The 26,092-nt window shown below is 40.7% G+C and overlaps 1 protein-coding gene across 11 annotated transcripts in view; it reads right to left on the bottom strand.

Annotated features, from left to right (window-relative positions):
• The window catches only part of NTNG1 (netrin G1), a 497,227-nt gene that overhangs the window by 122,656 nt on the left and 348,479 nt on the right, over positions 1-26,092 (bottom strand). For 3 of the 11 annotated variants that reach the window (XM_051800409.1, XM_051800399.1, XM_051800390.1), the window contains exons 1-2: positions 25,023-26,029; positions 19,395-20,094 (exon numbers count right to left, since the gene is read on the bottom strand). In XM_051800409.1, coding sequence (XP_051656369.1) covers positions 19,395-19,640 — 246 coding nt within the window. In that variant the 5' untranslated portion in view covers positions 19,641-20,094; positions 25,023-26,029. Of the gene's footprint in view, positions 1-19,394; positions 20,095-25,022; positions 26,033-26,092 lie in introns of those variants that run through there. The other 8 variants (XM_051800417.1, XM_051800425.1, XM_051800381.1 and 5 more) reach the window with 7 other exon arrangements.

Genomic DNA, 26,092 nt, shown 5'->3' with positions numbered 1-26,092 from the left:
CATGCATTTGATCCACTACATAAATATTACGTGCAATGAAAGTCCATCAGAGGCTGCTCATCTGCATTTCTCAGCAGCAGTCCTGCAACTCTGCTCTGTGCTTCAGCTCCTGGTAAGACACTGTAGTGCAATCAGCTACCACTGTACATGTTTATTTCTAGTCCTTGTAATTTAGATTAGTTCATGCCTCTCTGGGATTTCTGTCAGACACCCTGGTTACATGTGAGTCATTGCTCTGGAGAAGGGACCAGCTCCATGCACTCACAGATATCCACACTGATCACAGCAGAACACCTACAAATACTTTGGTCTGCTGTGAAGGGCAGGAAGCAGTGCTGATTTACATGCTATAAACTGAAAAGAAACAACATAAAGGGAGTATTTTAAACTCTAAGATAATGCTATTCTTGGCTGGCAAGATCCTTCTCAGATGCATAGCCAACAGTGAGCTATCTGGCTGCACGAATCCCCCTGCTTTTCTTCTCTCTGTTAAATCTGTGATTCGAATGCATGCTACAGTACTTGGGAACATTATGTAGATTTGCAAAACTTTCAGAAAGACTTCCTGTCCATTAGCCATTGGCTGCTTTACAAAAAGGCATAAAGATAGCATTTTCCTCTTGTAACAGATGTAATCTCCTTGCAGTGTTGTTTGTGCTGCTTGAAGCAAAGCAATATTCCCTTTCTCTTTTTACTGAGATAGTGGTATCTCTCAACATAAACTGAAAATATACTTGGAACTTAATTTGACTCAATTTTCAGACTTTCACATGTGAGGGATGAACAAATGTGGATCAGCTTTCTGTAATTAGTGAGACATGTTGGAAGGGCTGGATCCTGTAAAATCATCTGTGCTGCAAACAACTTGTTTTTGTAGTGTCAAGAAGCACCGAAGATCTGTGTCCAGTTCTAAGCCCCTCACTTCAAGAAAGACATTGAGGTGCTGAAGTGTGTCCAGAGAAGAGCAATGAGGCTGGTGAAGGGTCTAGAGAGTAAGTTCTATGAGGAGTGGCTGAGGGAGCTGAGGTTGTTTACCCTGAAAAAAAGGAGTCTCAGGGGAGACCTTATTGCTCTCTAAAACTATCTGAAAGGATGCTATGGACAGGTGGGGATTGGCCTCTCTCCCAGGCAACTAGATACAGGACAAGAGGGCTATGCCAGGGAAGGTTCAGGTTGGACATCAGGAAGAATTTCTTCACTGAAAGGATGCTTAATCATTCAACTGGGTTGCCCAGGGAGGTGGTAGAGTCACCATCCCTGGAGGTGTTCAAGAAACAACTGGATGTGGTACTTAGTCCTATGGTCTAGTTGACAAGGTAGTGTTTGGTCAGAGGTTGGACTCGATGAACCTGGGGGTCTTTTCAAACCTTAATGATTCTGTGATTCTATTCTATCTGCTCTTGACGTGACCCACTACACTGAAATTTTTATTTCAGTTGTCATTCTTGAAGCTTATTTGAAACAGCTTTACTTTTTGAATTTATGAACATACTGTAGAAACTGTTACCCACAGTGTGGAGTGAATTAATGCATTTGATTTCCAATTTATGCTCATCACAAATGAAGAGGGAGAAAAGTAGTCCTAGAAAGCATACCATCCTGATTAAGACTTGGAACAAGTCTAGGCATAATTCAGAGCATCCTAAAGGCTGCTCCAACTCGTGTTAGTTACACAAGTCCCAGTGTTCTTACTGTCTGAAAGGGTTTTTCTCAGGTCTGCTCCATGTCCTCCAGTGGCTGGCATGGTCCATCTCGTGAATAAGCTCCTGAAATGGGAGGAGGATCAAAGAGCATATAGCATTGAGCTTATTTTGCCAATCCTCTGACACTGGAAGAAATTTTGCGGTGCCAGTAAAAATCCCCTGCTCCATCCTAAAGCCTGCTTTTTTGGCTAATTGACATGGTGAAGACAGTATGGAGAAAGCCAATCAGGGTCTAGGTGCTTCCACAGTGATTTCAGTGGGCTTGCTCCAAACTCTCACAGGCACTGCTGAGGGTGCAGAGAAGCCCATGGCAGATAAAATAGGTGGTTCGTAATGAATGAGTCAGAGCTGTGCAGTAAATTCATCAGGGACACTGCGGCAGGCCCCAAAAGAGAAAGAGGTCTAATATCCATTGAAGAGTGCTGATAAAAATAAATTTTGAACAGATGCTCTCCTCACTTTGCACTAGACAAGGACATTTTTAAGGGTGAATGTTGTTTAGAATAATTTAAAGGCTTCTGCACAATGGATTATCCATTTTTTCCTTAACACACTTCCAAATAGCTACCCTGAGTTGTATCAAAGGACTGTCCACAACCATATTCCTAAAAAAATCATTAGGAAGTACTCTATATTTTAAAATCTGAACAAAGTGCTTTAAGAAACTTCACAGTGAAGCAGAAGCAAGCTGCTGGGTGAGTGGTGACAAGGTGTTTCATAACTGAGGATCTGCAAACCCTTGCTGACAGCAAGATCAGCACAGCGGGACCAGTGTTCAAGGAAAGATATTTTAAGTCTGGCAGAAATTTTACGGCTCTTCTACAACCTGAATTGTCACAGAATCAGTTAAGGCAATTTTTATTTCTGAAGGGCAGCATCTGGCCTATTTGGCATGCTTAAAAACTTCAAATGTGTGTTTTTCAAAGCAAAAAGCATAATGAAAATACATAATTCAAACTGGCAGAACACTATACTTTGGATGACATTTTGTAGTTAATAACAATTTAATATACCATAAACTGTATTTCTGCTGCACTTCAGTCTGATGCAACCTCGTAAAGCATCACACAGTTTAGAAGAGACATGCTAAAAGTTCATTTCAAAGCAGTGGTGCAACCAGCTTCTGCTGCTCTTGCAGGAGCAGTAGCATTTGCATTATTATTAGTGACTGGTTTTAGCATTTGATACTTGTAAATGGACAAGATTCTGGAATCATAAAGGAATATCAGGCATAACATCATTGTCATGGGACTGCAAAATTTATACTATGAATTTGTCTATTCACAAAATAAAAATCCTGTACAAACTTTAGAAGACTTGCACCAAATTTACTACATGGAGTTTGACTCGTGTCCCCATTCACATAAAAAGGCCTCCCTTGGGCTGAACCCAACCTTGCCTTGTGCAGGACTAGCTCAGGTTCCTCACATTCATCCCTCACGTTCCGCTGCCCTGGTTTGTATTGGGTGTCACTCATACTTTATTTTCCTTTCACAAACTGCCCAAACATAATCTGAGCATGTCTTAGAGAGCTAAGCTGTGCCTGAGCAATGCAACTGAGCACCAGCTGCCTTTGTTTGTCCTCAAGTACCATGATACTCCTCCACTTGGTACATTTTGGAAAAATCTTCAGTAGCCCCCCACTGTGCCTGGGAATGGCCAAACCCCGGGATGTGTACTCACACCACAGGCTGGAGGAAAGCCAGATTGGCTAATTTCTCATTTGTGTTGATGTAGTTAAGCTTCTTCCTAATGATATTTTGACCTGGGTAGAGAAAAGGAGCCATATGGCGTCTTCTGCCCCTGACAACAACTGCTGTTAGTGCAATCAGCACATTACCTGGGTGATTTGTTTAGATTCAGCTGTCACTAACTTGTGGCAAACTCAATTATAATTAAGTTGTGTATTAGGCAGGGTCCTAGTATAAACTGGTTTCATTTTCATATGCCATTTCGATTGTATTTTCTGTTGTAACCCTGCTTACAGATGAAGTGTCCTGACCAACTGCTCCTTGGGTCCACTGCCTTTCCCATCTTCTAATTCAAGAGCCCAACATGAATCTGTCTAGCATGGCACCCCCAATACATCAGACAGCTACAGCATCAGCACAGAGCCATGCCATAATTACAATAAAAATAATGCATAGTCATCAGTCTTAACACCTTATCTTGCCCAAGTCAGCCTTGAGAGCCCCAATTTTTTATTGCTTTTTACACTTGTGGTTCAATTATACTGCAAGCAATTTAAAATGGGGATGACATCTTTCCTTATTTTTGTACCATATCCAGCCCAGTGCAGCACCAGGCATAACTAAGGGCATTCAGAGTCAGAATAAGCCACCATTTGTTTTTGCAATTCGCTGTCCTAGGAGGTAAATGACGGCTCGGGGAATGGCTCTGAGTTTCAGCAGCACTTTTGAAGGTGTTTAGCATGTACATTTTCTCTAAAAGCACTGATGAAATAACAAATACTAGTTCAAGTCTTTCAAAATTCCCAATTCCCCCAGACTGTTTCCTGCGTTTAGTAACAGAATGAAAGAGCTCAATAGTGCTAAACCCACCCCTTCAAAATTGAGCTTCCCCCTGTAACACCCTGTGGGTAGAACAGTGATAACCCTTCCTTTTTACAGCATAGATTTCTGAATCAAATACTAATGCTAAGCTAAAGCTTAGAAAGGAATGAAACAATGCTGAAAGGTATCTATGCCTATACTATTTCTCACCTTTACTGTGTTAACATGTTAGTTAACAGAAGGCATGTAGTTCTTAAAGCTTACTGCTCAAGAATACTGAATGGCAAAAAAAAATTAGAGATACCGTCAGCTCACTGCAGCTGCTTTACTTTTGAACCATAACCTCAGAACAACAGGGAAAAAGATCATAATATTCCAATAAAAATAATGATTAGGTATTGAGTTATGGCTTTGATAAATACTTTCAAAATTGTAATAACAAACAAATTAGCACTCTTTTACTATGCAGTAAATAGCCACAATTCACTATTAAAACAACAAAAGGATGTAATTTCTGTAGGTATTTAAGGTAAGTGCAGGACAAAATACAGGGCAGCAGACAATGGAGACTTAATCCCATATGAACACTATTAATATCATAAAAATTCAGCAATTCGGCGAATTCTGTACATCCTCTGCCTGGAAATGGAGACGACCAGAATGAGATGCAAATCAGTGCATTTATCTAATGAATAATGCAAATGAGCGCTCCTCTTATGGCATGGCAGTCTGCAGGAATCCTCTCTGCCTCACCTCACATTTCGTGTGGATTTAAGCACCATGTGTCAGAAGAAATTAGAGAATGGAATTGCCAAGAAATGACAAAGCCTTGGAGCCCCAAGTCAGTGCAGACAGCTCGGTACATTAAGATGCATAGTACAGAAGAAGAGAGAGCAGACATCTCATTAAAAAGAAAATGTTGCTATTTTCCCTTCACCTAGTTAATCGAGTTGTATGACACTTTAATCTGCAGTTATTAGTGTGGCTACCAGTCAGAAACACCCTCTAAAATGATACCGAGGTGGGATCTCAAAACCTTGACAAAATCTTTCAGGGTTTGATTGGTTTTTTTTTTTATGCTAGTGCTATTTCATCTCTCTGATATCAGTTAACTGCATCAGCATTTTTCTTGTAGCATCACAGAGCATCCTGCATCTTATCCATTAGTCACAAGCCTTGCTGTAACTTTCCCTTAGCATCTAACATTACCCTCCAAAAATATTCTCAAGCAAACAAATCTGAAGGCATGCAAGCCCTGAAAATTAACTCTCTTTTTCCCTAATTGTTATTTTGCCTGAATGCATCTATGAGTCAGAAGCCAGGACAGATTTCCTCTGCTCCATTAAAACCTCTTAGCATGCAGACCAGCCATCCTCCCACAGCCATCATCAAGTCCCTCCTCTTTGTCATTGCATTGGGTCCCCAGTCTGGGGATTTCTGAAACAATGCTTTTCTGACAGGTATTCTCTTAAAATACAGAGTAGGTAGACACAACCCAACAAAACCATTTGCTCCTCAGACAGCTTCTCAGTTATCAGATACAGAGCGGTAAAGGAGCAGCTCAACCACGAAAAGGATATCCCAAGGATTTGGGATGTGGGGAGAGGACCCCTCATCACTGAGACACACAGAGTCTACAGGTCTGAGACTGAGATTTGGCTAGGTTCAGTTCATTTTGGGGTGGAGGAAAATTGCCTCTCACTTGAAAAGAGATGAGCACCTCTAAGTCCTGAACTGTAAAGCTGAGAACTTAACACAATCATTAAACTTTGGAGTGCCAATTGTATACAATGCAATCTTAGGGCTGTGTTCCTGTTGTTCACTGAGCTATATTGCGAACCAGCAGGCGAAAAATCACTGTTTTGAATCAGTAACCCACCAAACAGATAAATGTATGTATTAAACAAACAAAAAGATTAGAGACATATTACTACATGTCCTTTCAGGAAAGGTGAAAAAAAAACAAACCCAAAATCCAACCCTTTTTTCTCACAAGCTGACAAAGACATCATCTTTATTTTTAGTTGTGCTTCAGTTCATCAGTTGGAGGCACACTGCAGAAGATGCTAAAGCACTAGCGACATTGCTACTAAATTAAGAGCTTGCAGCTTCTTTTTAATATTTGAAAGCAAAGCTATTTCAATATTTTGTAATATTGGAAAAAAAAGGTATATTATATTGATGGATTTTTCTCTCGGGTCAATCCTAGTGAATTGAGGGGAATTGCCTGGAATGCAGGTCTACAAGGAATTTGGTGTGAACTCCATAAAAATGTGACTTGCAATCAATAGCATTTTCACTCTCTTAAATTAGAAGGACATGGGTAGGTTCTCTGCTCCTGTTCCTGTTGGCAGTTACCATGCCAGGAATATACAGAGAGTTTAGGTTTCTTATAGCAAGGGCAACTGTAACTATAGAGAAAAAAATACTGATAAAGCAAACTAAGCAGTTGATTTGAAGCAGGAAGACAATTAAAGCACAGCATTTCTGAAAGAGTAATAAAAATGTCACTGCAAATGACAGATTGTTACAAGTCCTTGGCTTCTTCCTAGCACTGCAATAGAATACGGTGTTAAATCAGTTCTGAGAGATTATTAGTGGTATATGTTATTTTCCCAAACTGAAGGAACTGAGCATCATTTCATAAATCAACTGCACGATAAAATTAGATTTTTTTACAACTTTACTTCTGTGACCCTTGCACATACAATTAACAAAGAAAATTACAAAAAAGAAGCAAAATAGTTGAAATGTGACTCAAACTGAGAAAACCTAAAAATATTCCACCGAAAACCCAAACCAAGTTGGGAAACAGCTCTTTTCTACAGTTGCAGATCTGCTCAAAGCCTGTGAGGTTCATGGATTGCACAATAAGATGTTGAGCCACAGGTACTGTAGGAAAAGACTCTTTCTCATTAGTTTCAGGTTCTGTAGATTCCCTGTAAAGTGTGCCCTTATTTTGTGTTGTGCTTACCTTCTGTACTGCTTTTCTGCATAAAGCCTTAAGAAACCTAGGGCAGAAAACTATAAATAATTAAAGTTGATAATAACTGAACCCAACTACCTGACATGTGGAGGTCTATGAAGCGCAGGGTTGAAATAAATATCTATGTTATCAGGTACAGCAGTATTGTAGGCTCAGGTATAAGTTTCTCTGCTTCATGTGTTTATGGGCCAGATAATGTCTTCTAACAAAGGCTGTGTGACAAAACCGTTAGAACCTCATAAGCATTTCTCATATGGAGAAAAGCTGATTTCTACTGGAAACAAGTTATCCAAGAATTCTCCAAGTTCTGCATAGAAATAGGAGGGATCTGTGTCATCTTCTGAGATGCAACATTGCTATATGCTTCTCTGAATGTGCCATGGGTTGTTTAGGGGCTGCAACACCTTCTGGGACACTCCGGGTGTGTGTAAGATACAGGGCAGCGTCTGCCACTGAGACTGGCATCACCTTGTAGGCCATCTTCCTAGCTCAAATGAGGTTTATTGCCCTCTTCTTCAGCAGCAGCCCTTTGCTATAGCTGCACTGCTACGTGTTCACATGTATTTCTCAGCAAAATTCTGTGCATCTGATCCTTGGTTCAGAGGGATATTTTTGAATTTCAAAAATATTCACTATTAAAAACAGTTTTTTGCAATTTATGATTTATTTCATCACTGTAAAAGTAAACTTGTTCTGCTCTTCCAGCAAGACTTCATACAGTTCATAATTATAAATTAAACAATTACTAATCCAGAGTAAAGGCAGTGACAGCAAAGGCTTGCTCAGCATGGCCGTTACATTTACTTTCTGAGGCCTTGGTGTTTGGCTAGGATGAAAGACAAAAAAACCCAACTGTGGCTTATGTGACAGGAGTTGAGAGAAGCTCGTATAGGGTGGTGTCATTAAAAAAAGTGTTAAAACAGGTAATTGAGAGCACAGCTGCCATTCATCTCTGCAGTAATTTGTGAAGAACATTATTTTTTTCTTGGTCAGTTCCTGTAAATCTTTTGGAGTATGAGAAAGAACTGGCCTGGCAGGAGGAGGATCTTGATAGTTGCATTAGTACAGATGCAATGACCTTGAGGATGGGAACTGAAAAAACCCCTGAGACTAAGGTTAAATCCAGTGGGGCCCTGCTGCTTTCTGATTTTTGTTTCTGATCTTATGCACAATTTCATCATTCCAAGCCCATTACTTAGCAGTATGAGGCCCTTAACAAGATACATTCACCAGAATGACATTTACTCCAAATTCTTATCCAGATTATCATTGATCAGAAGAGCTGAACGTGACCTGTAAAAAGACTGTGCCTGCTTTCTCTGACCTCCTGCAATGTATTCACTGTCTTAGAGAGTGTGCACCTAGGAAAAGCAGCACAATGAGGGGTTCTTATCCACGGATCCACATTTCAGCACACACTTCTCCCATCCTACTGTTGAACTATTTAATCTTTAAATTTGGAAAACATTTAGAAAACACTACACCCGTACCCCCATCTAAAGTCCCCAGATGAGGTCTGTATGGGTCTGCACCCTTTTCAAAGAGATTTTTACCCAGAAAAAGTAGAAGTCCAAGAAAGAACAAACCCATCAGCTCTGCTAGCTTCTTAAGGTGCGGAGCATTTAAGGTATGACAAGACAGGGATGCAGTGAGGAGGAAGGCAGGCTCTTCTGTTCTTTGGAACAACTCTTCATTTCTCTCATTAGTCTTTTTTCTCCCCACCATTTTCAAGAGCCTACATTTTGGGGTGAATGGAGAGAGAGGATGGCACCCAGGAGGGGTGCATGGACAGCACAAGGGGCAGATGTATGGGAGCTATCTTTTCCACTATGCCACTAAATGCACACACACCCCTTTACATCAGCTGAGGACTTGAAACAACTTGTAGAAGGAGGGGAAGCAAATGTGTATATGGCTTCAAAAAACCCAAACAAACCCCACATGAATTTCAGACATCAGTCCATTGTTTAACATTGAAAAATGGCATACTCTCTGTCAAGGCTTAAAATTTCATAAAATGTTATGCTGAAAATCCCACCTTTTCTGATTAACAAAAAGAGGCAACTTGTAGTGTTTTTTTAAAGTTTTTAGGTTTAAAAAGAAGTCTCAAAGTTCATAAATGATGATGGTTAGCTAATGTTCGAGTGCTGCAACCAATGATGATGCAATTATGGAGAACTACGGGAAGATTAGTAATAATAGTAAATAATGGAAAAGGACAGAAGACAAATAAGCCATGAGATACACAACACTGAAATGGTATATCTTAATATGGAAACCCTCTTATGTATTCTATCTGTGTATTCTAGCTGGCATTTTCCAGCTAGATGATCTAAAATATGCTTTCAGTGTATTCTTCTATGCCCCAAAACTGTACCCAAGAAAAGATGGATAATACCCCGTTATCCAAATCCTGTCCTGTTACTACAGACAATCTGCCCTGCACTGAAGCTCACTTTACATGCCTTTACTTAGGATGGTTTTAAGGTTTCCAGTTTGAGAGTTTCAAACCAGTACAGTACAGAGGATAATGCACACTGCTAAGGAAGCCTTATTTTGTCACCATCCTTTGCTGTTAGGAGGAGTCCTTCTGTTGTGCAAAAAAGGACCCATTAATTTCAGTGGAAGATCACATTTCAAGTCCTGTTTATGGAAAGTCAAACACTAGTGTTAGGCACAAAATATAAATGCTGATTCACTTCCACCTGCCTTTTAGTTATTGAAGGACACCTTTTTTAAAAAATCAAAACCAGTGCTTTAGATAACAAAAGCTTCTATGCTCTTAACTGTTTATTTTCAAAAGCTTATCTCACTTCTTTTTCAGAAAAAAGGGGTTTTTGGCTGCAAACTACTGGCAAAAATTTACCCCACAAATTTAGTGAGGAAAGCTACAATGCTTGAACCCCTTACACCCATTACTTAACACGTCTGGAAGTCTGAGTCAACTCTTGCAAAGCAAGACACCTTGCTAGGATATTTCTGCAGGCTATTCCTACCACTTGGCAGATCCATATGGTCAAGGAAGCCAAGAGGCTTGTCAGAGTCTGGAAGCCTGTGATAAAAATAGATGGGGAAAATAGCACGTGTAGAAAAAGTTGTTTTAGCAGTTAGAAAATTGCATTCTGTACTTTTCTTCTATAGCAATGCATATTGCTGTTTTTAAAGGAGGAGGGCTTCTGTGTAGTTGTTTGCTATTCCTCTTTATTTATTTATTTTTTAACTTCCCTCCTCCCCAGTCACTTGTAAATGTCACCCACAAGTAACTCTGTTTCTAATTTTCGCTAGAGGAAAGCGCCTTATGAGCAGGTGTAGCTGGTAAAAATCAAATTGATGAGCTAAAATGTGGCTTTTGACAGTTTTACAGATAAAAATCTAAAATGCACCAAGATGTTGGAAAGACACAGTACGTACATGTAAGAAAATGCTCCTTTCATCATAACGGTGTCTTCTTTTAAAGGTTTTACAACTACTTAGCGATAAAAATTCTCTCTGGGATGAAGCCTGACATAAAATATCCCTGATATAGTACAATTTTTTGCTCGTAGTAAACATAATTAAAATTCATTTGCACCCTTTTCTTTCCTCTCCTTTTTTGTTCCTAAATTCCACATAAACAATCTGCGTAAAGAACTAGAAGATAAGAAATAAACCATTTTCCAGAAAACACAACACAGCAAACATCAAAGCTACATGAAATCACTTATGCACGTTGCCAAGTCAGCTCAATGCCAAGGATTTTCATGTCCCTAGCTATATTTGTACTTGTAGATCAAGATGATGTCACTGCAAGTGACCTGTGAAAACATAAACTTCCATACTTAAAATGTGTATCAACAGTCATTGTTTCTACAAGTAAATTGGGTACAGAACTACTTCCTACATTTTAGCTAGGGAGATTAGCATTCCAGTGTACACAGGGATCTGTATCTCATCAGTCAATGATCTACATGGTGTCTGGGATATTTTTTACTTTTTAGATTCACCTAGTACTCATAGGCCTTGAAAAATGTAAAAAAATATTTGGTTTAATCTCTCACCTGGTTTTAGCTACTCCTAAACAGGTATGCTGTTTTATGTATCAGAAATGGCAGCTTTGGCAAAACAGTATCGGTATTGTATTAAAAAAAAAAAGTGTCAGTGGCACTCATACTAAAACTGACCATGTCCAGCAAATTCAGGAAATTCAGCCCTTTCTAAACTCTGTGGATAAAAACAAACGACAGGTTTTCATCCTTGCATAAGGAGGTGGGTAATTTCCATACTCTGTTAACAGGGACTGCTACTGTTTGTTGGTATGTCTCCCCCTCTGCTCCCCAGCATGGAGCAGAAGGGATGGAAGAGCATGATTGTTGTCTCAGTTTGTTCATTTAATTTTTCTTGAACAAATGAAGGTGATTTGGGCTGTATATGGGACTGGATCCTTTATAAGTAATATAAATCTCTAAATGTTAAAATCATTACTTGAGAGTCAACTTACTGACTTCTGCCTTCTCAAAGGACTTTGGGGAGCTCAGTAACCAAACTGGTTGTCCTGACGTACACTAGGTTTGTAGAACTGCTGGCTGAGTTCACTTGGCTTTGTTTCAACTAAGATGCTTACACATGGAAATTTTAATATATGGAAGTGCCTCAGGAACCTGCATTTGGTTTCCAGTGATTTTTAGCCATTACAAAGTATAAGCTCTGCAAGAAAGAAACATGAAACTCTGCGGTTTAGAGACATACAAGAGACATAAATGAAGAGGGAAAAACATGTTTATGCAGATAATTTGGACAAACTTGAGCAGCGTAAAACTATTTCTGCTTAGTTTTGCCAAGTAAATCCAAAATTCACACTCTGAGACTTGTCCATCACAGCAGGAAGAAATATAATATCACACTCCTTGTACACTGTCCTCAAAATAAGACAGCAGCCTGGAAAGCCTAATGCTGCACAGCTCACTTGGGGCCGCAGGACATCGTGCCCCCGACCAAAACGTGCGAAAGCAAACTGGCTGATTGCTGTGAGGGGGGTGATCCTGCACCACCGCTCCTCCGGTTAGAAACCAAAGGTCACTCTGCTGAAAAGAGGATTTACCACCCTGGAAAAAATTCTCAGTTCAGGGTTTCTAGCAAAGAAGAAACAGGGTCACCCTGTGCCGCTTCCCCTGAGCCCGAGAGGGATGTGCTGTCCTGCCCTGGTTGAGGAGCACCAGTCCGGATGCTGCTTTACTGCATTGGCTCTGCACCCCAACAAATCTCGTTAGGAGTCTTCCTATAGTGAGCCACAAGCTTGAGATCACCTCTGCCTCGCCAGAAGTGGTTCACTTTACAATAGGTTGCTAGTAAAGATTTTATTTATAAAGTAGTATTGTTTTACTGCAGAAGATGGCACTAAAGGTGTTGCTGAGGGGACATTTCTGGTCAGTTGCATTGACAGCAAGCCACTCAGATTCCCCATGGATGTCTGGGTATTCATTTTATAGGGAAAGTTGTTTATTTCTTTATAATATTGGTGTTGCTGGTTCCACAACCAAACAAGGCCAAGGCCAAGCTCCCGAAGTACTTGAGCAGCTCCCCCCAGATATCCACCTGGTGCTCTAGGGGGCCTGGAAGAAGGGGAGAAGGGCAGTCACCAGCTCAGGTATTTGTAAGAACCTCATCCACAGAGCCACAATCACCCCCAGAGCTGTTCCTTGCTTTTCAACATCAATTGTTATTAAAATAATTGTCTAAAAATATATACTATTCTCAGCTACATTCAGGGGGAGAAAAACAAAATAGAAGAGCAAGTACCAAATGGAATAAAGGCAATGTTAGAAAATGCTTAACAGCTGCTTTTATAAAGTGTCTTTATAAAATATATATCTCCTTAAAAGGATGCACTTCTACACATACTAGTGATGTGCTTTAAAACTCTTCAACTGAAAATATGTAGAAGTCCTTGACTTTGTTTAGGAACCCTGTTTTAGCCCCAAATATATAGTTTTAACAACTTATGTACTTTGTGGGCATGCTTTTGCTTTGTTTAAGGCTTGAAAACATTCCAGTACCCAAAGTGTAACTGAGAATAAAAAAAAAAAGCAACTGGCCAGAGTGTTGTTAATGATTTACTGGGGAATCTTGATGTGTGATAATGAATAAAATGCAAATCTGTTTTACTGCCAATCCTCAGTTTTGATTTAGGAGCAATTATTAATTTTTAGATTGCTTCCAGTTGGAAGAAAACAGAGATTTTTACCAAGCTATTTTTTTATTCCTGCTGTCGTTAATTATACCCCATTTTTTTTTTTTATCTTTTATGAAACCAAGAGATCCTTTCCCACGAGGACTGAGGCGCCTTTGAAGTGTCTGCAGTCGCCGCTGCCGAAGGCACAGGTAGGATGTCGTCTCCGCGCTGACCAGTGGGAGGGCGCTGGGGGGGACGGCAGGAGCAAAGGGCACGGTGTGTGCTTCTCGTGTGCTTCTCGCTTTCCTCTCGTCCTCACAGCTGCTCTGAGGCTGCTACCTACGGAGCTAGGTGGTGCTTCGGCAGGAACAGACATATCAGTGGGGTGGCTGAGGTGTCCTGCCCTACACAGGGCACAGGGGAAGGGGTTGTAGCTCGCCATACGAGTCTCAGGGTATTAGAAATGTAATTAAATATTCAGTAATTTAAGAGGAAACACCAAAATAAAAACTCTGCTCCCTGAAGGATAAGGTGCTTTCCTACAATGACAAAGCAACACTTGTAATAACTACATGTGCTCAAAAAGAATTCAAATTAGATGAATGCAGGTGCTGCAAATAAAGTCTGCAATAACTTTGAGCTGTACATACTTTTAAAATATACAACTATAAAAATGCACTTTAAACAAGATAGTAGCAATAGCCTCATCTTTAACTCCCTGCTCCCATTCTACCCTGCTATCTAATAAGATTACACAGACAGAATAAAAATGAAGAATTGTATATTCTTACTCAGCCCATAAAAGAAAAGAGCTTTTTTCTTAACAGCATCTCTTAATGATATTGCTCAACACTGTTTTAAAATGTCTTTCTCGAGAATGCATGTATGCATGCCAAAATGCTTCCAAAACCAATTTTTATTTCAAATTTTGATTTATACATTACTCAGAAAAGTATCTGTTCATTTAATTATTTTAGTAAACATAATAATGGTATCACTAACTATGCTACACAGTATTTTCCCTTTTTTAAGGAATATGAGCCTACTTGTAATTAAAGGAATGCTATATTAATGATGCTGAAAGTCTCAGAGGGAAAAATTTAATGTCCACCTCATAATATTATGCCAGAATTACATGTGCAGAAGACTTTTTAATAATCTTTGTTTCTTAATTTAGTTTTGATTGGCTATGAAATACAGAGGAGCACTCAAGGGCTCAAATTTCTACTGTCATCAGCATTTCTGCTCTATAAATTGTACAAATGCTCAGGACTCCCATCTGCAGGCTTCTTTTCAAGCTTCTGTTTACTCTATGAAGGAAATTAGCTACAGGAAACTATAATTGATGGTAATTTCATCATTTTTTAGCCCTTGGGATGAGGGATGGTGTTACAATTTTCTGTTTGGGTTTAGACCTTGCTAAACTGCAAATACAGGTCGGTAACATAAATTCATCTCTAGTTTGCAAATTACAGCAATAGCCACTAGGAGTCTCCTGGCTAAATTCATGATGAATTTGCACACTAATGCTGGCTAAGGTTTGGATGCAAACTTCGTGCTAAAGGCTGGATTTCAGGAAAGAGGGCTAGTCCGTGTGCAAGGCAGGTGTGAGTGGGGCGATGGGACCTCTGAGCTGTGAGCATCATGGGGTTCCTGATGCTTGTACCAGTTGTATAGACAGTAAATGCTTTAGAAATAAAGAAACCAGAAGCCACTCACGTGCTGTTCTTGTAGGGCCAAAGATGGTGACAGTCGGAAGAAGTCAGATTTGTTTATTTTTATGACTGGACAGAGTATTGTGGAATTGTTACAAGTGCTTACAAAGAGGGAAGTAGATTTCACCAACTGTTAGTTACTCCCAGGGATTTAAAGCAGATTTGTTTAGTAAATGGAAATGCTGCAAGCCACAAGAACTAGCACCACCAAGTACTTCAGAATTTGCTTACAGTATCTCTGCAAAGTGAATCCCGCAGTTCTGCAAATGCAAATAGCTTCTTTCTCTTCTCTCTTTTCCTTCCTCTTCCTTCCCTCTCCTCCCAGGCCAACTAAGCATAAGCGTACGGTGCCAGACACACTCTTAGCAATGCCAAGTCCTCAAAGTTCATGAATTACAGACCTGCAGCAATGGTCACACTGGCTCAAACAATGTGGCTGTTCAGTCCAACTCTGTGACTGACAAAAGATAGCCAAATTTCCTTCAAAGAATACCACAGAAAGCAGACATGCACCTTCTGCCAGCATTTGTGCCTCACTCTAAACAACTAAAAATTGCTTTAAAACATACAGGGAAGCCAGAGGTGACCAGTCAACCCTTTCCACAGGGAGCTGGTTATCCTGGCAGGATGAATACTAATTGTGGTAGGATGCTGTCACATCCTCCTTACAGACACATGCAACTCCATGTCTATATACTGTTCACTGCTCTTAGCAGTGAACCACTTATTTGTTTATAAGTTTCTTTCATGCATCTCTTCTCTTGAGCAAAATCCTTTCCAAGCTGTAAAAATCCTGAGTGACTTTAAATAGGATGAGATTTTAAACAAATAATAATTTGAAGGGCTATTTATTTGGCTTCTGCTTTTTGAGCTTCTTGTTTTCATTTCCAAACTTTTCCCTGCAACCAGAAGGACTAAGCAAATAAAGATGATGTTTTAAATGAAAGCTGAGAATCTCACATAATCATAGGACTCCAGGGGCTTGAGGTTTCAGAATAATCTCAAGAGCTGTCAGTACTGAATGTCACCAGAGACTTCTATGTTATTCTCAGAATAGATGCATAAAAGCAACTGTGGGGTAGTTTTCCTGCTGCGTGTTCCCCATAATACCTACAAATGTTTTTCTAGAGGGACAACCCAAAGGTACCTGCAAGTGGTGAACTACCATGTGCTGGGCTTAGATGCCAACTAGGAGTGGTGAATTTTGCAACAAATCTACGTATGCAAAACCCTGTTATACAGTCTATAAACTCAACAAGCTCATTAAGTAAAAATTCATAATGGACTAGGAGGATCATCTAATTCCATGGGGAATATGCTGAAATAAGTAGGAGGCAAATTTACCTGCCCATCTCCTCTGTATTGTATGCTTGTGCATGACTCCATTGTGTGTTATTGCAGATTATTATCATCTCCCTCTCACAGCCTGCCTTAGGTTCTACCATAATCTCCCAGCAGGACTTGGATGAACCTCTCAGTCTGGTTTGTTTCAAGGATATAATCTATACTACAGCGAAAGCTGACAGAGACTCAACAGCTACTACCTGAGTCCATATAGTCTGTGGTGAACAAAAAGTTACTAAGCCCGATCCTAGAACTGATATGGAAATAAAACAGAAGGCTGCTTCAACCTCCTTCTCATCCTGCAGAAACAGACTTGGCTGTTTCGTACCCTTGCTTATTGTTAGAATTATCAGAAAGGACCCTGACTTTCTCCAAGTCAGTGTTAACCTGATTTCAAAAACAAAACAATGATATAGATTTAGCAGGCAAATATTCAGTACTCACAAAACCAAGCATTTGTGTAAGTTGGTTTGGCACTTCACCATGCTGAAAAGAAACCTATGCATCTCTGTCACTTCAAATTTGGGATTTTTTAGCACAAGAACATGCCTAACATGAAAGCACTCTTTTTTCCACTGCCCACCTTCTCCAAGTATGTCAGTGCTATCTTCTTAACTCATTTTCTAAAACTGAAAATGAACACAAAAATAAAAGATCTCCTCAAAAATGCCAAAGGCATATGTAAAAGCTCATTTTGAAGGAAACGTCCAATTCCTACATGGAGCTATAGTACAGATAGCTGTGAAACATTTCTAGGGATGAGAGTGCTCTGCTGTGGCCATGGACAGTACCCTGGGAATATCAAATATTTCTGTCATTTTCCTAATGTTTCAAATAAGCCAAGCCATTACCAGTGTGCATCTAAATATAGTGTGTATGTACAATATACAGCTATACTGGAAACAAATGCAAGGGTTTACGACGTAGGAGTCAGTCACTCTAAACTCACGTCACTAAATATACACCCTCATTGTGCGGGCTCTCTCTCCCTCTCCTCCAGTTGTTTCTCTTTCTCTGCTTTTCCTGTGAGGATTGTTGTGCATCTTATGCATCTCACAGGCTTAAGCTGCAAGGGAGCTACAGCTGTAACCTCAGGTCATTCCCAAGCAAACTTTCATCCCACATCACAGCATTGATGACCTTGCGAGGTCAACTGTTTTCAGGAGGAGTTCTGGCACCATTTTTAATACTTAATCAAAATGTCTTTTGTTTGGTTGGTTCTTTTATGTTTAAAATCATTATTCTAACTAGAGAATGGACTGATAACAAAGGCCTTCAGAAACCCGAGGAATTACTTGAGAGAGGAACTGCTGCAATGTTTATCTCCACCAAAGGGAAAAAAGAAGTTTTGCTGGACAGTTTGGGGTTTTTTTTTTCATTAAAATAACAACTTTTCATATTACATGATGAGTTTAGTAAACATCACTGAGGGCTAAATCACAGCTATTACTATTCAGAGGGAGAAAATATATTTCAAGATTGAGAAAATATATTTCAAGATTAAGAAAAAAGAAAAGATGATATTATGTGGGGCACATGGCTCTTATTTGTTTCTAAACAGTGGCTGCTTGAAACTGCTTGGAGGTTTAGAGTGTCAAAGCCATGTCAGCAGAGATGGATTAGTGGGCAGAGAGCAAGTGGTGCAGTCAAAGGTTCATAGTGAATGTAATTTATTCATGTAGCTCTGCAATTTATCACGTGGCTATTACCATAATGTATGTGGGAAGCAGCTGCACGCGTGCAAATAATGCCCTAAATGGATGTGTGGTTGGATCTGAACTCCTTACAGAACAGTAGTGGTGGAAAATGATGCCACAAGGCATTTAAAAGCAAATTTCCTTCCTGCGGGGATGCTGTCACCCAGCAATGATGATTTGTACACAAGCAAATAGGTATCTTGTAGACTCTTCTCAGTTATCATAACCTCACTTACCAGAACTCCTTGGTTTTTCAAATCTAAATTACGTAGGTAATGTGATGTAAGTTTCTGGTGCTGCGTTAACAGATGTAAGTACACATGTTTTGTATCTCAAACTCATATTTTCTAGTCAAAGAACACTGTATTTTCCACTCAATATTTAACAGAAATATTCAATGGCAAATAAAATGAATCCTCTAAGTTTGTGAGGAGAAAGAAGTTGAAGATCTCCTTTAACTCAAATGACCTCTCACAGCACGATTTATCAAACACTTGGGAGCAGCACAGCTGTAAAAGATTGATATACATACATATATCTGTATATATAGTGTCTGCCTGGTTTCTCATACCTGTACAATCATTTACCATGCCAAACATTTCCAAATCCGGTCTCTAAATTTAGGACCATCTAAAATAAGGAGCTTGACTTTAGTCTCTTTTAGGTTGCTCGAATGCCTACAGTTCCAGTTAAGAAGAAAGCTGTGAGTAGATGGTGGAGCTGGCCCCCACTTGCAGGGGTTTTTTGCTGGATTGTCCACCTGCATAGGTACGGATCTGCTGTGTGCAATAGCAAGGCTCTAGCAATGCTCCCTATGGCTGTGTGGGCTAGCTGGAAAAACTTTACCAGCTCAGCTCCTACTATCACTTTTAAGCTTCAGCAATTTGAGTTCAATTGGTCTCATTGTTTGGAAACTATGCTTAATTATACCATGCTATGATGCTTTAAACTGATTGTATTGGAATCAGTTCACTCAAGTCTTTCTTGATGCAGGCAAAGACCACCCTAGCTATGGGTTAGCGCACTAGCAGTTTTATGCTGCTTTTGACACATTAAAAGTTGACCTAGAGAGACACTGAATTCAGGCAAAGTCAAGTCAGGTACTCATAAGCAGAACATCTCGTTGCCCAGCTTAATGTACTGCTCAGCATTTTGTTCAGCAGAACTTTTCACATTTTGGAATACGATTTTCTTGGATAATTTCATGTGTGCTCTAGGGCTTCCATTTTGAAGCCATTTATCACAAATATACACCCACTAATTATGCAAAACGAAAAGCTTGCCTTACCATTGCACAGAAGGTCTCAGGAGGATCTCCACATGTTATGTCTGGAGGATCCAGAGTCACTTTTACATATTTGATCATATCTCTGGCTTCTGGCTGGCAGGCCATGTAATCCCATACTTTTCCTTCTTCTGTGTAAATCTGAGTCTTACACACATCATAGTGTCCCCACACAGAAGGGTAGTGCTGCATCATGGAGGAGACAGTAACCCAGAGGGCGTGAAGTGACAGGAATCTTGACCAATACATTTCTAAATCCTTTTATGTCACCTTCGCAAGGATGTTCAGTGCTGGCTTACGTGCGGTCTATAGATTATACGTACATATACATGTATATATTTATAAAAAAGGTTCCAACTCAAACGTGAAGCATTAGGATAGGATGTTTATTTCACTATGTTAAAGACTTTGGTAGAAGCCACCCAGGCCCTGATGACAGCCTTTCACAGCAATGCAGCGCTTGTCCTTTGTCTTATAACTTATCTGTCAGGCTTCTTGTAAAAGATGTCCAATAGCAGATAATAATTTGTGAAGTTGCAGGTCTTCAGCTACACTGTCGATAACCCTGAGTGATCCTCTGTGTTCAGGGCTCGCAGGGGATGCCCAGACACACTGATAAATCAGTATCCGAAGCAAAAGGATGAGTGTCTACAGGCTGGTGTCTGTTTCCCATCAATCATTCTTTTCTTCTGGCACCAGCACCCTTTTAGAAACAATAAAAATTAGAGTTATTGTCCAAGAATCGATGCATTACAAAATATACGATATGTTGACATTTTGGAGGTTTGATACAATATAAAGCAAATTGGTATAATATGGATAACCTTTACTGTGGGTGCTGTGCTAGAATGAACAAACTACCAAAATCATTCACAGTAAAAAGTATTTTGACATGAAAGGTTTAACTCTTCTCTAACAAAGACAAATTTATAATGTTCCAGGTGATTTAGAGGTTCCTGCTTCCAAAACTGTATTTTTACCCTAGCAAAACGGGAGAGCAAACTACTGAATTCAACCACTGCCCAGATGGTGCAGGCAGGCAGGGGAGCAGGCAGCCCAGCACCGTGGGGCAGCAGCAGGAAGGTTCTTTTTTTAAAGTGACACAGAGTTGGGTATCAGGACTACCAGGTGCTGGTAGTTTCTTGGTCAAAGGACCTCAATGAGCTCCAAAAGCCTTACGCATTTCTTAGATTTTTTTTAAAAAGTATAACGAAGATATGGCAAGCACAATTCAATTTCCTTGAAATTCCTCATTTGCATTGGAAGAGCTTTGCTCCTTTTTTTTTCTTTGCACTGTGATTTACTGACTACACTGATGACAAACTACTGATAAGGATAATGGCTTATTTGTAGTTTATTATAAGGATGTTTTCCCCCTCTTACTTTCTTAGGTTTGAGTGTGGCTGTACCTGAGTACTCAGCAATTATTTCACAGCAGATATATGCCCTTTCCTCTCTTCAGAAAGGAAATAGAAATTCCCTTAGTTTGTAGCACCTCAGTCACACTATTACAGGTATAAAATGCTATATACAACTACCTAATTATATACTAATAATATACTATATACTATAGTTATATACTAACTATATAATGCTATCACAACATATTAAAATATATATTTCTTAAAAAACACAGGTAAAAATACAAATTATGTACAAGAGAAACGGCAAAGACAGAATAAGTGCCCTAACATGGACAAGGAAAATCAGGGCTAGGAACTCCAGCTTGTGCCTGGTGTCAGCCCATGCCACCCGAGGATGGGCAGCCAGGGCACTGGGCTCTCGGCAGGATGAGGATTTCAGCCAACTGCCACAGCACCTCTACAATTCCTTTGTCTGGATGCTAAAATCTAAGCAAACCCATCAGACAGATGTTAAGCAAAAACCGTAAGTCGCCGCTTTCTGCAGCCTGCTTTGCTTCCCAGTTTTAAATTATGCCCAATGTCATGAACCCTCCTATACTCCAAAACCACGGGAAGCAGTTTGTGACCTGGTAAGCTCCTTAGCATGTCACATTGGTAGTGTGCATTTTCAAAACTTATCTTCAAAGCTATTCGCAAGCAACCTGCCTATACTTAAATAATGCTTCATCCTAAACTGAGCTAAACTACAGACACCATGAAATGCCAACAGATGGTTGAATTGTGTTTCCATAGCAAAGTAATTTACAATAATTGCTGTATGGACGTAAATGCAATTTTCCATTATATTCATTTTATCAAGTGTTACCATATAACTCTCATGTATTTTATCAGAATACGCGGCAAATATCTGAATTTTCATGCAATAATCATTCTCAATTAGTTCAAACATATTTAAGCTTCAAATCTGAATTTGACACAAAAGCAGAAATATCTAAGACCAAATTAAAATTAAATCTTTTCAAGGAGCACACTATGTAGTACCGTTGTTTTTGTAGGAACCTTAGACTGTAGTTTTTTGTTTTCAATGGGAGCGTTTACTTATTATTTTGCACTTCAGTAATTCAGAGTACACTTTCCATATCATTCTAAAGACATCTCATACTCTTCCCTCTGGTCGGTCCTTTCCAATGTATTTTACTATTTTTAAGGGGAAAAAACCATCCCCAAGACTCCCTAGCTTAGAACAGTCATTGTAAAAAAGGGAAACAATTACTCTGCTAGAAAAGGAGCCAAATTATTTTAAATTTATGGCAAATAAAATACTCTTTATTGGAGAAGGCTTGATCATAGCTGGAATAATATTTTTCTGTGTGTGTGTAGAAAAAAGAAGTTATTGCATTTAATTATCCTTAGACAACAAGCTTACGTATTCAGGCAAAAAAAAAAAAAGAAAAAAGTTTGTTTTCTTTACTATCTTCCTTGCTAGCTCTTCAGTTACCAATAACCTTTTATAAATACTGAGACCCAGATCCACTAACAAACAGGACTGGATAGGACTAAATGTTAAGCAAGCCACTACCTTAACACACTGCGCTAAACTACTTCCCATATAACGAATTCTCATTAAAGTAAGCCAGTCATAATGATGGTCGTTACACAGAATTATAGACTATAACATCGATTGAATTTAGTGTACTGACAAGGAAAAAAGTGCAGGGGAGTGCAAGACATCCGAGCATTAAGCAGCTGTAGCAGTGTACGACAGACATTCCTGACAAGAAGCAGCCAATTATAGCTTAAATTTCTGGCATATAACCAGTTCTGATTAATAGTTTTCCATTACATTACAGACATATTATTAATGTATTAAAAATGTCAAGCTTTGGCAAGAACTAGTACGGCATGGCTCAGTTAGTCTGCAATATCTTCTTCTAATGAGCTTCCATTGATACAAAGAAAGATATTGACCAAAGCACATTAAAGATCATGTGCTGAGCGCTGCCGGGTTTTTTCTGATGGAGCTATACAATTTGTCTTGCTTATATTTATTCTTGCAGCGTCACTCACAATATGCACTCTACATTTCAGTGCTCTATTGCTAAGGAATATCTATTTGAATTATTCTGAAAAAAAAAGGTTTAGAATAACGTTTCTGAAGTTTACAGCTGTACCCTAAACCTCTAGCTGTGGGCAACACAAAGCAATGTGGGGTTTTTTTGTCCCCAGTAATGCCTGTGCATTTGACTTTCCAAAGAGGTAATCAAACAAATCAGGAATAACTAATGCTCTGATCCCCTCCACCCTGCAGTGCTTTGCTAGTTGCACACCCTGGGTGTTGGGGGGCCATGGAGGTGACAAAGAGGGATCAGCTTCCCTGCTGACTGAGAGCGAGGGAACGGCAAACTGCTGGAAGGACTTTAGCTAATGTATGCAAAGCCTCCAGTGCACAAGGCTCCTGGAGATCTCCTTTGTGGAGCAACAGTGGTATGAACTGCAGGACGTTCTGGGCCTTGAACATTCCCATGTGCCACAGCCTCTGCAATATGGAAAACATTGGGAGGCAACGGTGCAGAAGGCCACATCTGCTGCTTCTACGTTCCCCTCTGAGCACTGCTCCATCTGGGAAGTGCTGGATGTTCTGGCCACAGTGAGTATGTTACAGCCGTTTGAGAAAGAACAGCATGCAGCTGACCCCCAGACTAAAATCAGCTGTGAAGGAGCTCTGAGCACACCCATCCCTTTCCAGGTGGAGAAGTCATACCTCGCATAGCATGCTAATTCTGCTGATGGAGCATATACCCCCTTTGCAGAACAAATAAAATGTATCTTGGCAGAATCAGTGCCAGCGAAGAACTTCAGATCTCATCAGGTGTTGCTAGCAAACACTCCTTCCGTCACTGTGAAAATCCACCCCTTTCCCCAGATAACTCCCTCCACACAAACCACATCGGCTGGATGCCCTGCACGAGCTCCTGCTGGGAAGTCACTGTGCAATCCATAGGGGTGGGCTCCGGGCCTTCCTCTGGCAAATGCAGGTACGTGAAGGAGGTGATAAAATAACAAGCCATCACCTCTCACACTGCCCATGCATTGGATCAAGTGCACCCTGCCACCACGCACGAGCAGGAACGAGAGCCAAACCCAGTGATTACAGTGCATGGCGGCCCGAGGAGAACTGGCTAAAATAACGAAGGCAGGCAAGGAGTGCTGGCTGTCACCTCCTGGCAGCTGCAGAACAGATTTATCCAAAAGGAAACATGTTTCAAGTTTGTTATCTCTAACAGTTTCAGCAGATGAATGTATCCAACAAGCCCAAGTAAAAAGCTCCTTTGTGTCCACTCCAGGTATTAATTATTTAAAGTAAGTTTAGAACATAGGAAATAATGTGTATTACAAAACAGAACTAACTCTCATGCAACCTACATTTAATAAACCTCAAGTATTTTTTACCATGCTACACCTAGGCAACTTGAGAACCTGGTACATATTCAAACTGACCCCTTTCATAAATGCAAAATCACTCATCTATGCAAAGAAGGAGGGCACCTGTATTTAACAATATACATTATTTCTGTCAATACTTGTATGAAATGCAGCATACTCAAACAATTGCTTTGATGTCTTTAGACTCAAATGCTGCTCCAAACAAAGTTTATGTTCTATTATCCAGCTTATTTAACTATTTAGCAGAGAAAAGCTTTTTTGCCTCAGGAGAAATTTAAAATGTCAATACCTATTGGCTGAAGAAAAGAAAATACAGCATTCTGCTACCAAAAAACTGGGATTCCGCACTATATTTGAAATACTTTTGGTTTTCCCACATTATTTTTTCCTGAGTGACACATCATACTACCACTGCTATTACTTGCCAGGTATCATCAGCTGTCAGCATATGGAGTAAAATGCACTTCAGCTATTTAAGTTTTAGAGCCTTAGTACGTAGTTGCTTTTTTTCCTCCAGAATCTTTATGATGGGGGCTTACTGTCTTCAATATCTCTGTACCTAGCATGAATCTGTTCTGCAAGTATTTCCTCTGGGAATTTAAGTTAGCATTTGGAACAGTTAATTTCTTTTTTAATTATTATTATTTTTCACCCTCAATAAGGTAATACATGTTCCTCACACAGTGTATCCAGGGTACAAGGGCTACCAAGCTTTCAAGTTAGGGTGTGAGCTGGTGACTTTCTAACTGAAAGTTCTTAGCCTCAAAAATGAATGCCTACTGGTCACTGAATTTGTTCTGTGCTAATGCTATATTTTACATACGTAGCTAGAAAGTTGGTGCCGCTTCTTATCAGTGTCAGAGGGCTGAGGGTCGATGGCAAAGTTCAGAACTCTATCCGACTATCGCCAGCAACTGCTCGAAACTCTCTGGTGATTGTTCTTTCAAGGTCCAAAAATATGCCAGAAATCAAAGTTTATTTTTTTCCACATGAAAAAACCAAACCAAAACAACCCCCCCCCACAACAACAGCAAAAAAAACAAGCCAGGGGAAGCTCTGCTGTGGTTTTATTCCCTTTGACGGGCTTCCCAGGCCACAGCTGCTCATCCTCAACCGCATTGTCCCTAGGCAAGACAGTGATTTATTCCCTCTTTAAAAGCATCTCCACGGCTTGTTCCACTCACTGTCTCCGATAACATCTCTGCAGAAGTGAGGCTGGCTCCTACCACATCAGATGCAGAATACTGAAAAGTTGATTGCAGAACAATAAAAGTATATTCAGCAGAGGCCAAAAACGCAAATGCACCAACTTTGAGAGTATAAAAGCATCTGTTTTATCGGGTTCAGCCGATCTGCGCTGCTCACCGCCATGCGGGGTTTCTTTTGGGGGTTCTGCGTGCATGTGAATGTTTAGGAAAGCCGCCTGCAGTTTCCGATGCAAGGGAGCAACTGTTTCCAGGCTGGGTACCAGTGACCTGCCCGCCGCTCCTCGCCGGCGGGGCGATGCCCTGCGCCGCCGCCCCCGCCTTCTGCGCACCGGGACCGCCGCTCTCCCCCGGCCCCCGCGCGGGTGAATCCGCGCTGCGAGGCGGGCGCCGCGCGAGGGACGCGCCCCTCCCTCAGGGCTCGCGCTCCCACAGGACTCTCCCACCGCCCGCGACCCTTCAAAGCCCGGCCCGGTCCGAGCTCCGGCTCCGGCGGAGGAGGCACCGCGCAGGTACCGCCCCGACCGGCCCCAGCCCCGGCCCCCGCCGCGCTCCGCTCCGCGCGGGCGGCAGGGGGCGCGCGGCCCGCGCCGATCCGCCCTCGGTCGGCGGCCGGAGCCCGGCGGGGGGACCCCGCACACATCCCCGGCACACGCACCGGCCCCTCCGCGCCGCGCTGCCCCCACGC

This window comes from Manacus candei, unplaced genomic scaffold, assembly GCF_025592945.1.
Source record: "Manacus candei isolate 608988 ecotype Guabito, Panama unplaced genomic scaffold, ASM2559294v1 h1tg000005l, whole genome shotgun sequence".
Lineage (NCBI taxonomy): Eukaryota > Metazoa > Chordata > Aves > Passeriformes > Pipridae > Manacus > Manacus candei.
This window is presented reverse-complemented; position numbering and strand designations above follow the sequence as displayed.